This window comes from Cheilinus undulatus, linkage group 5 (assembly GCF_018320785.1).
Source record: "Cheilinus undulatus linkage group 5, ASM1832078v1, whole genome shotgun sequence".
NCBI classification, from domain to species: domain Eukaryota; kingdom Metazoa; phylum Chordata; class Actinopteri; order Labriformes; family Labridae; genus Cheilinus; species Cheilinus undulatus.
In genome coordinates, this window is record NC_054869.1 from 24,594,571 (window position 1) to 24,612,479 (window position 17,909).

At 38.9% G+C, this 17,909-nt stretch overlaps 1 protein-coding gene across 4 annotated transcripts in view; it reads right to left on the reverse strand.

Moving 5' to 3' along the window:
• Positions 1-329: 329 nt before the first annotated feature.
• Positions 330-17,909, reverse strand: part of slc39a14 (solute carrier family 39 member 14) — a 39,897-nt gene continuing 22,317 nt past the window's right edge. For 3 of the 4 annotated variants that reach the window (XM_041787054.1, XM_041787055.1, XM_041787056.1), the window contains 6 exons: positions 12,717-12,886; positions 11,714-11,836; positions 6,025-6,198; positions 5,271-5,502; positions 4,929-5,113; positions 330-3,681 (listed from right to left, as the gene is read on the reverse strand). In XM_041787054.1, the coding sequence (XP_041642988.1) occupies positions 3,529-3,681; positions 4,929-5,113; positions 5,271-5,502; positions 6,025-6,198; positions 11,714-11,836; positions 12,717-12,886 (1,037 nt within the window). In that variant the 3' untranslated portion in view covers positions 330-3,528. Of the gene's footprint in view, positions 3,682-4,928; positions 5,114-5,270; positions 5,503-6,024; positions 6,199-11,713; positions 11,837-12,716; positions 12,887-13,889; positions 14,060-17,909 lie in introns of all 4 variants that reach the window. The other variant, XM_041787057.1, reaches the window with a different exon arrangement.

Here is a 17,909-nt window from a genome sequence, read left to right on the forward strand (position 1 = left end):
ATGCTAGAACCAATGCTACTGGTCCAACACATGCATAAATATAAATAAATCACAACTGAGAAGGGCCCATTTACGGAGTTTGACAGGGGCCCAGTCAATTCTGAGGGTAGGCCTAGTTACAAGAGGCATCTTCAATTACTGATCCTACAACTTGAAAGATTGAGCTTGTTGTCTGGAAATATGAAAGTAGACTATAATAGCTATATTCAGGTTTAAGTGTTCATTTCACTTCTGAAAATCAGTAAAAATATGCATTGAATCCTGAAAAATGAAGAGACCATAAACATTGAATATACAGAATCAATCAATGACCGCACAAGACACATGGCTTTCTTGGAAAAGGATGTTTTATAAAACAAAAACAAAAAAATCAAGACTCCCATGACACACAGAGAAGGCTGATGAAGATTCTAATAAATTACATTAGGTACCATTTTTTTCTCTGAAAATGGGCATTTATAGTTTAAAATGCACATCCATAAGTTATCAAAATCTCCAGTCAGTCAGTCATTGGTTGGTGGACTGATGATGAAAAAAATACATTTTTGTTTCAATGAGAATTTTTTCACCAATGAAGCTGTATTTTTGTCTTTGTGCTCCTGAATGTATCTTCTGGTTTGTGTTACATTGACACAATGAGGTTTAATCTGCCATAACACTGCAGAAGTTCTGTATCTGTATATAAACTCTACTATGGAGGTAAATATCTAAAGCAGTAAAGGTTTCATATGTAATCTGGCGCCTGTCCCATTTATTTCAACTAAAACAAAGAAAAGGAACAAACAAAAAGGTTGAGATATTTTCTTTTTTCATGGCTTTCAATGTGACAGTAAACTGAACACTGTTTGTTGGTGTAAAGCATAAAATAAATATTTTATGGCTCAAACAACAATAAATAATCTCCATTTTATCATACAAATCAAGCAGCAGTTATATTATACCTCAAGGTACTGGGATTGATGGTTTTCCATTACCACCAACAACAGAAACTTTGATTCATAAGGTCGGTCCATAAATATTTGACCAATAATGGCTTCCAGTTTCTATCTAACAAAGAAGAAATAATCTATTCTATTCTAATTCAAACTCAAAATTTATGTTTTGGTAATGGATCACTGTCCTCAGTTTGAAGTTCTTCATATTGAAAAAAAAAAAAAGTAAAATATTAGTAAATATGGGTCAGCAGAAACGTTCACTGATTTGTGGTGCATGCAGCAGAAAAAACATGGATGTAGTCATCACGTGTTCAGCTTTTACTACCTTAGTTACAGTTTTCAGACTGTAATGTGATTGGATTCACTTAAAAAACAAAAAAGTGGTCCCTAAACTTCAATAAACGTTACAGATCAACCGGCTCCTCAAAAATGTAAGTTTTCAGACATGGCCAAAAGTTTGTGGACACAATATGTTAAGCACGTCAGATCTGTGAATCATACTGTGAATCAAAGCCGTAGAGCCTCTAATCCTTTGGTTTAAGACTTTACACTTCCTTTAAAACGTGGGGACTTAATGGGGCTACAAGTTCTTAAGGAAGGAGGAAAAATAATTGTATGAACACAGAGGCTTTGTAATATGAAAAAGAAATTAAATTTGCCAAAATGCTGGCAAAAACTGATGAAATCTCAGAGTGATGTATCATTTCATATGATTGTATGTTATATATATTTTTTTTATTTCAGCACCTATTTTCATTACCAATCATCCCTCAGCAAGTAAAAAACTGATGAATAATTTAGCAATAATGACAATAATAATGACTATTTTTCCAAACCTCATTTCAAATTATTTTTAAAATCGACTAAAAACCACAAGAATATTCTGTATTCTATTCAAATGGATAACCATTAAAGGGGAGAAACAGTAATCTGAATATTTCATTAATCAGGAAATGGATCAGTACTGACTTGTTGGTGCATTGTATATGTTTTTAAGTTATTTTTCTTGATGTCTTAATACAAAGCCTTTCCCTGACGCTAATAAGTCTGCACAGTGACAGTGAAAGGAGAGAATATCTTCTTCATATACATGGTTGTAAGAGTCACTGAGGTTTGAGGAAATACCTTCAGAGAGTGGTCAGTGTTTTAAAATAAACTTGTAGGGTTTTTTTTATATTGAAGTATTTTCTATTCTGAAAAAATGGACCCTTAGCTCTTTGACTTAAATACAACAATAAAAATCATGATCATAAACAGATGCAAGCACAACCCTAGAAAACCGTCAAAATAAAAAAAATATTTCTGCATAACCGGAAGCCTGTCCACATATTTTTGGCCATAAAGTTACTTTAAAGGTGTCAAAGGTTTTGTAATTACTTACTAAAATGGTATTTAACTTAAATCTATAATTATATATGATCAGTGTGCATAGGGTCATAGACCAGCAGGCTAAGTGTTCATGTTTTAAAGAGTCAGTTTACAGTATTTTGTAGAACTATAATGTACAGTAAAATGGAAAATAGTCTATAGTATGTACCAAGACCAGATATTTGCACTTCGAGGTTGATAATAAAAGGAATTAAAAACAAGTTAAATATTTAATGCTATATTAATGAAGGGCACAGGTGGTAAACTAAGTGGATGCTCACTGTTGCTGCATCTTAACTGGATAAAACTGGATATGAAACTCTGGACTTGAAGTCACTTTTAGTGTCTGACTCAGATTTTGGACATTTCTGCCAGCATGCTGAGGATGAATTCACATCCATACAGAGGAGAGTAAAGGTGTGCCCTTCAAACACCACTGTGTAGCCCTTTACCATTCTTAATGGTCGGCCCGTATTTGGTCTTCAAAAGGTGGATCATTTTACAAAAATATAACATCAACACACTAAAAACAAAGCCCAGCTGAGAGTTGAGACTTGATTGAAATCCAGTTCAGGTCCATGAAGATTTGTATTTGGTGTAAAATGAATAAAGGGTAGAGAGGGGAAAAGAAGAACAAAGACTACAGGATATTAATAATACAGCTGCTGAAACCTGATTGTGCTGTCCCCTCCTCCTGAGGAAGCTCTTCGAGGATAAATGTTATAGATATTCTGTATCTACTGAATGACTGTTGAGGCTCAATGACTTCCACTGAGGAAAGGAGAAAATCTAAAGCGATCGTCTGGAGAGCAGACAAAGATTTCAGTGACTGGGTGGATATTGCACATGGGTCAGCGTTCAGAGTTGAGGGAGTTTCAGGTCCTTAGCTCACCTCTTCAGACTGAATCCTGCTTAGGGAATATTTCTATGACTGTAAAGGAGCAGGAATGGTTTCTAAAGTTGGGCTCTACTGCATCGAGAAACTGCACACAACCAGCTTCGCAGATATTTTCAATAGCGGAAAGAAGAGTGCACTGGCCGCACAGCAGCCAAACTCCCCAAATGCCAAGATCATGAAAACTGAGACAATAGGAGGAACAGAAAGACACAAATTTCCTGCCTTCATCCCTCCGCTTGGGGTCAGTTTAAACCAGTTCAAACCAGCTAACATCTCAGTTTAATTTCACACTGGTAAGAGCTGCTGTTTGTTCAGAGGAGTCTGCTGCTAGCCCAGCTGGATCTGTCCAGAGTAGGTGGTGAGGAAGAACATGATGGCGAAGCCCGTCAGCAGGCCGGCGTTCTGGATGGCGAAGGTCAGGAGGAAACTACTGCCGCCTGCGTCTTCTTCCTCACGACTCACCTCATTCATCTCTGGGAACTGAGAACAAAACAGAAAAAGAAAGAACGTTTTTAAGTAATAAGAATGTCAAATAGGAGCACTGATGCTCATGAATACTACTTTTCATTATCGGGGCACTCATGCCACTGACAACTAAGACACTTGAAAAGAAAACCATTCTTATGAAGTTCAAGTCAAGATCATCTTTTATATCCATCTCCAATGAGAAAAACTACTTATTTGGCCAATATATCTGCGGTTTTACTATGTTGACTAGTGCCAATTTGCACCCATGATGCTGGTCTCCAGTATTGAGAAAATTTTTAGTATATTAATTCTTCAGCAATAACTATTTTATATCTCCCTCTCTTCCTCTCTCCCTCTCCCCTTCTCTCTCTCTCTCCCTCGCCTTTCTCTCTCTCTTTCTCTCCTTCTCTCTCTCTCTCCCTTTCTCTCTCTCTCTCTTCCCTTATTTCTTCCCCTATTTTATTGTTTGGTAGTAGTGCTACTTTCTATAGTTAGTATTTTAGCACTTTGAACATTAGCCTTATTGTCTATGTGCAGTGGTTGACTGAATTTCTATATTGTTGTTACTTGCTGCTCTATGTGCCTTTAATTGCCCCCCGGGGACAAATAAAGTTTTTTTGAATTTGAATTTGAAACAAATCCTGACACTGCAAAGCACATCCCTTTTCAGTAAGTATTGTAAAATCCCGCTGATTTCTTTTCATTGGTGCTTTTGTAAAACAAATTGTGTTTCCTGTATTCAGTGTGTGGCTCTATGAAAATGGATTTATAACAATACGCCCTTAACGGGGGAAAATCTGTGAAGGACAACAAAAGAGACTTGAAGGTACAGAAATGATAAAATTACAAGTCCAAACAGCGTTTTGCATGCCCTTTCCCCTAACTTTCTTTTAATGGTACTTTAAAAAATATCCATCTTTATCCAGTCAAACAATGAATTAAAAATTTAAAAGTAACTTGCACTGCTGCTAATTTGCATTAAAGAATCAACTCTGTTGTGTACTTGCACCATCTCTAATTTTCTTGGCATTTTAAGCCAGAGATTTAAAAATTCCTATTTTTTTTTATCATTTTACTTTCCTTCTAGTGCAACCAAGCAGAAACACTTTAATCTTGTTAAAATGCAAATCACTTCTTCCAGCTCCATGAATTAAAGCAATGATTTCCTGCAAAAACAACCCTGCTTTAGCATAAAAACTCCTACAAGAACAGATCCACCCCTCCAGCTCGTGCACCACATTTCTTCCCAAAACACTGACCATATCTGCCAGAGCGATGTAGAGAAACATTCCTCCTGCTAGAGCAAAGATCCAGTTAGGGGAGAAGCTGTTGCCGGCAAGAATGCCAAAGCCCATCCCCAGGTAACAGCAACATGCTGACAAGAAGTTGAAGAACAAAGCTTGCTGTATGCTCATACCAGCGTTGAGCAGGATCACAAAATCTCCTGATGACAGAAAGAGAAAAAAAACAGCATCAGACAAGAAAAACTTTCAAAAACTTGTGCATTTTCTTTTCCACAGTTTGGTAAGTTGTCCATCTTAGGTTGTGTTTGGAGGTAAACCAAATAAAGAAAACATAACAGGTTAAAATTCCAGACTAACCTAGCTCATGTGGAAACTCCTCACACAGGATGGCCACAGAGGTGCTGATGCCCTGGAAGACAGAGGCAGTGAAGGATGCTCCAATTGCCAAGCCATCAATAAAGTTGTGCAGGCCGTCACTCAATGTGATCATCCAGGCCAGTGTGCCAATGTCAGAGTATGCTGTCCCCTTTAACCAATAGCAGCCACCACTGCTGCTAGAGTGGCCCCCGCTGTCTGGGCTCTGGGAGTCCTGAGAGGGTGACCCACCAAAAGTTAATACCACATTATAAACCAGATCATGTTTATCTAGAGGAGAAGAAAATGCTCTTAAGACAGATTTTTGATCATGTATCCCCAGTTTTGCATGGATGGGAAGAGTACAGCATTTGTAACAGGTTTAATATGCTGATAAGGTATGCGGTGTTTAAAATAAACTAGTTCTCACTAGAAAGGGTTAGGGGATTCTGCCCCCATTTTCTCCATCAAATCAATGTTTAAAGTCTAAACCAGGGTGCAGTTGAACACAAAAATACTCATCTAGGGTGCCAACACCATGTGATTAGGGTTTTGGTTTCAAAATCACCTTGAAATACTGAGTTTTTTTAGGATAGTGTCTTTTAAGTAAGCATTCCTTTCATTTTTAATTTGACCCAATAATGAACTCATTCCCACTGATGAAACCCCATCTACTGTACTTTGAAAAAAAAAATAGGACCCTCAAACAGATCACTAAAAAACATAAAATCCAGGTATAAGTCTCCCCCCGCCTTACCTCTGGAGTCTGTGCAGGACTCAGCATGAGCTCTCCCTCCCCTAAGTCCACCTTGCCCAGAGCCAAACCGGTGGCTGCTCCGTTCTGCTGCAGCTTCTCCTTCTCCACTCTGTCCACATCCCCGTCAGGTGTTGAGTAATGATCTGGGCCAGGGTAATGGCTGTGACCATGGCCCTGAGACATAGAGGCCGATAAATGGCAAATAAATAATGTGGTACAAAAAATAGACTAATGGAGAGCCATTAGACAGAGGTGCTCTTTTAGTGCAGCTAAAGCATTTAATACGACAGCATGTTTTTGTCTTCAAGAGGAAAGGACAACAGCTGGAAACTCAAATGACTTTATGCAAATTCTAACAAAGCAAATGCTGTTTAAAAAGGCTTTGATTTAATTTTTCTTGATTCTGAGGCAAACTATAATTCTGCAGGGGAACTTTAGTTAGTCTACTGCTCTGATCTATAATTCACAGAGACTTAACAGGCAATATGTTCTAATATTATAATATTGTCATACTAATATCACTCTAAAATACACAGAGAAACAAAACTAGGTTAAAACCTAGTACATGGCTGACCTCAACTATCTGGGATGCCTGTTGAAACGTCTGACGGAAATGTGTTTTCTGGCAGAGTGAATTTGTCATGATTGATAGTAGTTTATTAGTTTTAGCCAAAGTTATAGTAAGTGGTTACTGAAATGTAAAAAGCTACATGTAACCCTGTCTCTCTCTGTCTGGCTCCTTCTGTGTTTGTGGAGATGAACCCTGAGCAGCGTCATCCCCCTCCCCTCCTGCTTTTGTTCTACCGCATCTGATTGGTTAAACACAGACACACATCGACTCAGCTGACGCTCTCTGTATTCTTTGCTATTATTGCAGAAAGGGAAGACAAGACTACAGGAAAAGAGCAAAAACCTCTCTTCTGCACAAGACAAGCTGTCGGTGTGGCTCTATGCTCTGGATTTAACAACACCGACAATGAGCATCCACTTAGTTTATCGTTGCCCAAGCTAACAGCTAATGGGACGAGCCCACCGGCTCAGTCCTAGCTAATGACTCTACTAGCAGGCCTGCTAGAGTCATTAGCTTAGACACAACAACTCATTAGCTGTATACAACAACAAACCTTTCCCATAACTATCACATAGTCATGCCAAAGCGGGGCAGCAGAAGTGCAATAGCATCGTTTTCTGTCGCAGAAAGCTTTCCGTTTTGCTCTCATCGCTAACTGTGATGAAGAAATGTGTTGGTCCCTTTAAGGCCAAGCTAACGTTCAGCTAGCAGGCCGTAAATACAAGTACAACAAGCAACCCTTTCCCCCTTTAACCATCACACACTCACGCTAAAGTGGTTTGGCAGAAGAGCAAAATCACCCTTTCTGTTATAGAAAGCTTTCAGTGTTGCTGCCTTCACTTGTTTAAATAAAGAAACGTCCAGTTTTGACTAAGTGCTGCTGCGATTAATTCAGAGCTAACTGCTCCTCGAACAGCCAGTGTACACAAGCATTTACACAAGTTACCTTTTCCCCTTAAATATCACATAGTCATGCCAAAGCAGGTCAGCAGCGGAGTAAAATCATCTTTCCCAACATGAAAAGCTTATAGGGTTGTTTTTATTCGTTGTCATACAGAAATGTGGCCCAGTTCTGGTTAAACAGAGGCTAAAGTTAAATCTGAGTATTTAGAGCAGTGGAGGCAGCCATTACAGGGATTTCATCACAAGTAAACCCCGCCCATAGCGCAACTCTGTATTATAATAATAATAATAATAATAATAATAATAATAATATCTTGAATTTATATAGTGCCTTTCAAGAAACCCAAGGACGCTTTACAGGAACACATAGACAAACCATGTGAGGGGTAATGTATGTATGGTTCTAGTTAACACAGTGGAGGCAGCCATTACTGCCAGCATTTAGTCGCCATGTGTAGGGCTGACCTCAGTGGTCAGCCAAAAATAATAAGACTAAACACTTAACAAATTAGCACTTTTGATTAGATCTTTGTGTCATCCAGGCGGATGGTTGGAGATTTTTTTTTGATGAAGCAGTGCGTTTCTTCCTGCTACTTGGATTTATCATAAAGAGCATAGATACTACTATTTCCAATCTCAGACTAATCCTTAATTTACACTTTTAAAGTAAATGAAAACATGTACAAATTTAACCAATCACAGTTCTCTTGAGACTGATTTTCTCAATGGTTTAACCAGGACTAAAGAACAGGTAAAAAAAGACAACTCATCCTCTCAAGGATAATATTGTCTGGGGCAGAACCTCTCAGGGAGCCTTTAAGCTGAGGTGGAGCTCTTCAAACAACCAAATGAAACCTACAAATTGTCTGTTAACAGGGACAGTATCGCAATGATACAACCCTGTTTCTTCCTTCTATTCAACACAGTGATGTACTCTTGAAATTATTGCCAGGGGCTGATATGTAATTGTTAAAGGACTTTTTTCAAAAAATGAAAAGCCTAGAAGCAGCACTGCAGGTGTCAATCTGGTTCAGAGAGGCTCTGTAATAGGATCAACAGGTTGATGTGTGAGCTGTTAAGTAGGCTAGCTGGACCATATGGCTCAAATTGCTTTAACCACAAGGTGGAGCAACTGTCCCTAAATCACCCTGATTGCATTTCTTGATGCTTTTTGAGAATCAAACCAGCAGCCCAGAAAAACGAAAGGAAAACGCATAGCTTAGGTCTTCTAAACACTAACATATAGACATTATACAGAGGTGAAAAATGTAGGTTTACACAATGATGACCTTTTGACAAAGTGTGTCGGAGATTCATTTTTCAGCTCTGAGACGTTCAAGTGCCACTTGCACCACAACTGCACTTCTGCAAATAAACAGCCACAGTACCGCTGCCAAGAGGCCAAGTGCCAAAAACCAGACACAGCGGAGCAGTTCAGTCTAACCTAAATTCAGAACTTACCACCAACTACCCACATCATGGCACAGTCCAGACTCTGATACTGTGTATAAGAGAACAGTAGGAACAAATCTAGCTGTAAAGTAGAAAGTAAAGAACTAAAACTTCTGTAATTAATATATACACTTCACATATCAGCAATTTCTGGAAAAACCCTTCAATTATAAGAAAGGGATGGATGACATTTTAGAGGCAAACATTTGATACATTTTCCTATAAATATCTTCAAATATTAGCTTTTCAATTTAATCCTGTTGAGTGTTGAAAAGAAGTATAAGGATAAAATATTGTTTAATTTGTCCAGACAACAGTAAAAAGCATAAAAATATTTAAAAAGAAGCACAAGTAGATGGAAAGAGTCAATAGCATTTTTAAATGATGACTTAATTCTACAGGTTATTACATTTTCACGTGTTATTAAAATTGAGTCCTCCATTGTTTCTTTTTCCCCCACAATGACTTTTGTTTCTTTGCAGAAGTACAACTAACATAAGGGAAGAATGGACATCCTCAACCAGAATCCCTGGGGCAAAGTTCAACTTCTGCTCTTAGTCTTTTGTTAATAGAGCATTGATTGACACGCACAAAATCATGTTCTTAAATAGTTCTCCAAAGTTAAATATCTCTGGTGTGGCAAACCAAAATAATTTGTTGACCTTTCAAGATGGGAAGTGCATCAGAGCTCCTGAGGGCACAACCTTGAACTCGACACACCACCCTTATGCCTCTTCTTCTAACATTTGTTCAACCTGCTTAACCTGCCGCTGATATCCAAATAAAACATGACATAAGAATCAAGTGCATCACAGTGATTCATTCCTTAGCTTTATCATTGTAGACATTATGTTATGAATTTTATATTGTTGCCTTTCAATAATAAAATCAGTGGTAAATGAAGTTTGGAGAATTACTTATGTTAGTTGGGGTTAAGAACTTTTTTCCAGACTGTTTTGAACACTTCTGTTTCTTGCTTTGTCATCTTGCCAATGCATTTACTTATGATTAATTTTCTAGACATTTTCATATGCCCACATCAAAAATCCTCTGAAAGCTATCATTAATCAGCCAGATTTTGTGTTTTAAAGCTGCAAGAATTAGGGCAAGATCATCAACATTTGCCACATGCTGTTAACATGCAGGACTAGGGGTGCACCGATTGCAATTTTCTGGCCGATCACCGATCTTTAAAAAGCCTGACCTGCCGATTCCGATTTTGGCCGATACCGATTTTATTTTTTTTATAACTGACAGCATACACCTTCAATGTACCAATCTTATTTTATTGAAAAACATTGAACAATACCCGTGAAACAATACAAACTTGTTGTTTTAACTGCACATGAGGTAGTTCTCTCAAATATAAATGAAAAGTTTAAAGCATTGCTGTCCAAACTACTAAATTATATCACTTCCTTTAGTCTTTCATTTTTCACATTTTAGCAGGTAGAGGTACATATGAAACCGATCTTATCCACTAATCTTATCTAAGTATCAGCCAATCACCGATCCCCCAAAATTAATGAAATCGGCGCTGATTCCGATTTTGGCTGATCGATCGGTGCACCCCTATGCAGGACTGTTGAGTTCTACTACATGGTTACAATTTAACATTCTATCTAAGAGAGGCGCTGGTTTAGCTAAGTCGGTGAAGCAGGTGCTACATACAGTGGCTAAAAAAGTTTTTACCCCCTTGGATGTTTTACCCTTTAATTAATTTTATAAATCAATCATGGTCAATTTAATTTTGCTTTTTTGACACAAAAACTGTTTAATGTCAAAGTGAAAACAAATTTTTTATAAACTAATTTCAATTAAACAAAAATATGTAATGTAAAATAAGTGACTGCATAAATATCCATCCCCCTCAAGTCAGTATTTCATATATCACATCAGGACACTGTAATTTTACTCCAATTTTACTGTACTGCTTCTGATTTCTTTTTTAGTATTCATTCCCTGACTAATACTTTTCAATAACCACTCCTCTAAGTCTCTTTTGAGTGTTCTTTTGTATTCATGGGGTAATGGTGGCAAGGAATACTGATGTTTTTTTTTTAAAGATTTATTTTTGGCCTTTTGGTGCCTTTATTCCACAGAGGAGGACATTGGACAGAGAAAGAGAGTGGGGAGAGACACGCGGCCAATGGCCACGGGCCGGATTCAAACTCTGGCCGCCCGTGTACATGGCGCCTTAGACCGCTAGGCTATCTGCGTTCCCCACAAGGAATACAAATTAACAAGTGGCTTGACCTTCCAGACTCAGTTGTCTTTATACTTCAATCACTTGAGACACATTCACTGCACTCAGGTGATCCCCATTTAACTAAATGTGAGACAACTAGAACCAATGAATTGGGCTAGTCACTTTAAAAGGGGTGAATATTTATGCTATCACAAATTTGACCTTTCAGATTTTTGTTTGATTGACATAACTTTGTAGAAATATGTTTCCACTTTGACATTTAAGAGGGTTGTTTTTGGTAATTTTCTGTGCCAAAAAGGCAAAATTATATTGATCATAATTGATTTATAAAATCAATAAAAGGGTAAAACATCCAATTGGGTGAATACTTTCATAGGCACAAACTTCAGCTCACCCCTTTGACACATGTTTACCCTACTTCCTCTTCAATTGTCCTATTAAAAGTAGCATAAAGGCCCCAAAGAAAATCTTAAGAAAAATCTATCCCAGAATCTAATAAAAAGCTTTGATGTGTGATGTAAACCTTTGCTGCAAAAGTCGTGACATGTACTCACCCGGTCTTTCTGTTTGAGAAGTACCCTGAGGACCTTTTCAGTAAAGAAGAAGAGGTAAAATCCTCCAAACACCACAGCAGACTTGGACATGTAGAAATCCACCATGGGGTCAAAACCAAAAGCCTAAAGTTAAGAAAATAAGATGAGGTCAGCTTGTGATTAATATTTATACTGCATCAGTAATGCCTTACATTAAACAAAGAGAATGATTTTAAAATAAGGTGTGATCTAAAAAACTGAAAACTATAATAAACATGATTTAGCAGGGGTATTTAAGACACGAATTGAGCAATCAGTGAATTGCTTGTTTTGAAATCTAATGTGGTCAAGGCTGTGCAGTCAGCTGTCTAAAAACAAGAGAGAGAAAACATGTTGCTGCAGCTGCTGATCAAAAAGCATGTTTATCCCGGTTGAAAATGTCACCCAGCTATGTGTCTTTTGTCTTTGGGGAAAAAAAAGTGACATCTAAAAGACCTGATGTGAATTAAAGATACTGCAAAGATATTTCACTGGAAGCTCTGATGTGATGGAACAGTTAAATTATAGACATAATGCCTCTACTCAGACTTCAGATAAATCAAACCTCTTCACCAGTCAGGTTTTTATGATTTAACCCACATGTTGATGCATGACTAACTCCACTAGTGTAAATCTGGCCTAATGGGTTTGAACTTCATGTTTTAAAATGCCATCTAGACAGACAAATTGTTGGGACACACCCTTTGACTTTAAACTCCTGTCTACATGACAACATAACATCAATGCTTTGCTTATTAAAGCTTCACTTACTGAATTTCATCATTTAGCAACCACAAATCTACGAGTGTAAAAGGCTGGTAAAACAGCCTTGTGTTCCCTAATGTTCAGTTCTGCCAATAAGAGCATCTTTAAATTTGTGACACACAACAAGTTATCTTCTTTCTTGAGACTATTTAAAACCCTGCACAGCTGAGGCTAAGTGAGGGAGCTGCAGCTCTGTGAGTCACAGTAGCACCGATACTACCTCTGGGATGAGTTGAAACAGGGCGTTGGAGTACAGCGTGCCAATGGCCAGGGCTATGAAGTAGAGCAGCAGCCGCTTGTAAAAGGTTTTCCTCATGAAGGGTACCACACTGGCCCCCACCAACGAACACAGAGAGATAAGTGTGACACAAAGGATCCCATAACCCCACACTGATTGACGGAAAGGAGAGAGGGAGAAAAGAAGTAAAAACAGACAGGCAGTTAGGAACCGATTTCACCAGATTAATCACCACAAGTACAGTAGAGGATCAAAATTTAAAGAACACCAACCAGACCTGCCCCTGGGAAAAAGAGAATTAAAATAAAATCAACCTGGAAAAAAAAAAAGGGAAACAGGGCCATTTGTCCACTGATCAACAGAAGTGACATCGCCTTTCATTTGCACAGAAGAATACAGCTTGTTGTCCTTTGAAGCAATCTGTCAGACCCATGCATTTCTTTGTAAATAGTTAAGTGATTAAGTTAAATTACAAACACAGGCAAACACTTTGTCCTGGTCCACTCTGGTGCATCTGTAGCACTGTCCTAGCCTCAGGGTGCACACTAGCTATTCTCTTCAGACACAAAAGGGGGGGCAATGAACTTTAAATAGCCCAACAGCAGTGAAAAGAGCACTGCTAAGGAGGGATCACATTTCAGTCTGAAGGACACTGTACTTCAAATTCTCTTAAACACACTGAAATTTATGAATCCACTGAGTTTGGGAAACCTGCTTTTGGGGCTGTTTAGCCATTTCACATGCAGTGTAAGAGAAAACTGATCGGATTTATCTGAGAAAAACCACACAACTGGCCTAGATTTCAATTCTGAGAAAAGTGCAGATTAGAAAACCAAGTTCAAACATTTCCCTTGATGATTGCTGGTGCAGTGAGAGTACAGGAAAAATGAATAGCATTGTTTAGTGGAGCGTTAGAAAATTACAGCAAGAAAACAAAGGCAGGAAGCAGGGCAATAGATGTGACCACATGACAGACAAAAGGAGCTCTGGGCCAAAGGTGCACAAGTTTTATAAACATTAACAACCTTACAGTAAACTCAAGTAGATTTTGTGTTTGTTTCTTGAGAAGTGCAAAAAGGAAGCACTGTGAAAAGATGCAGAGATAAAAACATGTAGACAGAAAGGTGTTTAGGTATGGATAGCTGGATGGCAAACCTCTGGCAGGAGCTGGAGGATGGCAGTGGAGAACAGTGTGCCGACTGCAAGAGCGATGAAGTAGACGAGTATGTGCCTCATGAAACGGGTTCTCATGAGAGGGACGATGAAGACTCCAGTGAGGGAGAAGGCATTGATCACACTCACACTCAGGAAAGAAAAGCCCCACACTGGTGGTTTGAGTGACAGGTGAGGGGATGGAGGAGAGAAGTGGAACTTTAAAACAAACTCCCATGCTTAATGTAGAAAAGCAAAGTGAATGTAGAGCATTAAAAGAACAAAAAGCAAGCTTTTTCTTTTAAATTCAACCACATGGTTATCTATCCACATCATTTTGCTCAAATTTGAATTTTTTCAATTTAAGTTCTTAATTTTATTTCATGGGTAAACTTTACTTGTATATCTATTCATAGAGCATGAAGCAGCTGATAAATCAATAACTAATCTCATGTAAATGAAACGAAAAGTTATCACTTACAACAATGTTAAACATCAAATACAATTCTTATACATTTTATCTATCTCAGTCCAAGTATGAAATGGTAAAATCTAAAGCTGTTTCCGAGGACACGCACAAAAAACAGCCAGTTTGGAGTAAAAGGCTGACAACAGTGTAGCTAAGCTGACAAATATTCAAAAGACAGGCACAAGACAGCTGCTGGGCATGTTGTGAGGGCAGGCACAGTATAATCAGAGACCCAGTCCATACAATACTTTAACAGGGATTTATATCCAATTTGGGCATTCAGATACCAAGTGGTAGTCCTTTATGCTTTGTGTGGATGCACCAGAGGTGTGTACTGAGAAAGGTTTGATACCCAAAAGCCCAAGCTGTACATGCAGAAGTGGTCTGGGATGCCTTAATCTGGACTGGAATTGTTGTGTACACCCAGTGAGTTTTAAGGATCCCCCTGTTAACTGATTATGATTGCCTGTACTTTGCCAGTAGACAAAAAGTGTGGCTTTATTTATGTCCATCTTACTCAGAGTGATGGGAATTGCAGCTCTTTATAAAGATCTGGATTTTTGGCTCAGCTCAGTAACAAGAGCCAGTCTTTCTGCTTTCAAACAGCTCTTCATTTGGTACCATTTTGGCTTTTTATATCTTTAAATTAACAAAAAATAGGAAAAATGTCTTTCAAACAAGAGCTGGATCACAGAACTTCAACACATCATCACTCTTTCGTAATCACTAGCCTCAAATTAATTAGTTTCAATCTAATCAGTACATCACAATATTAATTTGCTAAACTGTATACTGTGTCCATTAAAAGCAAGTTTATGACCACAATAGTGAGAACAGCTGTTAAAGATGTGGCAGTAGCCTCCAAGTCCAAGGCTAAATCGCCCCCAGTTGGTCTTACTGCCAGCAGCCTCAGAGCACAGAGCATGCTGGGATACCAAGCTAAGAGAGCCAAGGGAATATCAGTCAGGATATCAGCCAGAATATCACATTGCCACTGAAGATACACACTATATGGCCAAAAGTATTCACTCACCCATCCAAATAATTGAAATCAAGTGTTCTGATCACTTCCATGGCCACAGTTTTAAAAAAAAACAAGCACCTAGGTATGCAGACTATTTCTACAAACATTTGTGAAAGAATGGGTCTACTCAGGAGCTCAGTGAATTCCAGCGTGGTACTGTGATAGGATGCCACCTGTGCAAAAAGTCCAGTCGTGAAATTTCCTTTCCACAGTCAACTGTCAGTGGTATTATACCAAAGTGGAAGCAAATGGGAACGACAGCAACTCAGACACGAAGTGGTACGCCATGTAAAATGATGGAGCAGGGTCAGCAGATGATAAGGCACAGAGTGCACAGAGGTCGCCATGGAAGGGGTTTCCATGACCGAGCAGCTGCATCCAAGCCATACATCACCAAGAGCAATGCAAAGTGTCGGATGCAGTGGTGTAAAGCACGCCGCCACTGGACTCTAGAGCAGTGGAGATGGGTTCTATGGAGTGACGAATCGTCCTTCTCCATCTGGCAATCTGATGGACGAGTTTGGCGGTTGCCAGGAGAACGCTACTTGTCTGACTGCATTGTGCCAAGTACAGTTTGGTGGAGGGGGGATTATGGTGTGGGCTTGTTTATCAGGATCTGGGCTTGACCCCTCAGTTCCAGTGAAAGGAATTCTGAATGCTTCAGCATACCAAGAGATTTTGGACAATTCCATACTCCCAACTTTGTGGGAACAGTTTGGGGATGGCCCTGTCCCTGTTCCAACGTGACTGTGCACCAGTGCACAAAGCAAGGTCCATAAAGACATGGATGAGAGAGTTTGATGTGGATGAACTTGACTGGCCTGCACAGAGTCCTGACCTCAACCAGATAGAACACCTTTGGGATGAATTAGAGTGGAGACTGAGAGCCAGGCCTTCTCGTCCATCATCAGTATGTATGACCTCACAAATGCGCTTCTGGAAGAATGGTCAAAAATTCCCATAAACACACTACTTGACCTTGTGGAAAAGCTTCCCAGAAGAGTTGAAGCCGTTATAGCTGCAAACGGTGGACTGACGTCATATTAAACCCTATGGATTAAGAATGGGATGTCACTTAAGTTCATATGCGAGTCAAGGCAGCTGAGCGAATACTTTTGGCAATATATTGTATCATTAATGCATCATATGGACCTACGTGCTAAAGTGCAGTCACTTGGTATATGAATGAATGCCCAAAAAGGATTTTTTTTTATCTCTTTTAATGCATTGTCTGAACAACGAGAGAGAATGTTACAAAAGGGTGGGTTTGTTTTCTACATGATTAGTTACATTATGATAGAATGTCAGATTTAATCTTCAGTTATTTAAACTAAAGTCACAAAAGCATCACACTCTGACCACAAGAAAAGATAAGGATATATAATTTTATGAGATCTGCAGAAGAGATGAACTTCCAAGGGATCAGCCACCCTGCTGCTGGCAGATCTCTACAGTCTCGGCAAAGAAAATTGTATCACGAGCCAAAATAAGCTGCCTTCAGGCACAGAGGCAGGGTTGAAGTGAGCTCAGGGCATATCAGTGGTTGATAAAGGATAACAACTTTGTCTGTGGAGAGGGAGAGCCAAAGCAAAAGCTCAGAGCTCTAAAAACTTCCCTTTTCTTCCAGCCAAGGGTGAGATAAAGTGAGGAAAGTTAAAGTAACAGCTGAAATTTTGCGAGTTATCTCAGAAGAGCTATGTAAGTTTAGTTAAACTTGGACTGGATCTGTCCAACCTTGGGTAAGGCACAGCCTTTATCTTTGCTGTGCTGATCTCTTAATTTTCTTTTAAGGTAAAGTAATGATGTACTGAGAACAATACAGAAACATGCTGCTTTCTGACAGCAGTTATACTGCAGGCTTAAGGGAGGAACCTCCCATATGTTGACCAATTCTCCAACTCTGTCATTATCAAGGTCTTTGTCTAACAACAGCCTAGGCTTTACTCCACATTTCTGGGAACTTCACATCAGGTTTAGATGCCAAAATCACCTCCAGGGCTCTCCAGGACATCAAACAGGGTGTGTACAGTTCTGTATGGAATAACAGGGGCTAAGCAGCAGAGGAGAGGAGAGCAGTTTGTAGCCGGGCAGCATTTCTGTTTGATTGATGATACCTGAATGAGATCTCCACTACGAATAGGGTATGTTTATTGAGGCAGGATTTTAGAGTCTAAAAGCTGTGTTGGTCTTCAAGCCAATTTGAGAAATGCAATCTGAGGTTTGGCTATTTGTACCTGCTTTTTTGGGCTTTCATGTCCTTTGGGAAAATTGTGAAAGCACCATCTCTAGGCAACAAATAGCTTACATTTGGAGCTCACAACAGACAGAAATGTGTTTTCAGGGTCTCATTACTTGATGTTTTGAGTGAAAATATTGTAACTGGAAAACGTAAGAATGGTGATAACACTGAGAAGAACTAGTATACAAAAGTTAGGATGATGACGTTCTCACTGTAGAAGAAGGAAAATGGTTAAAAGTACAACTGAGAGATGACAGAGAGCTGTGAAAAGCTAAACCACATCAAGTTTGA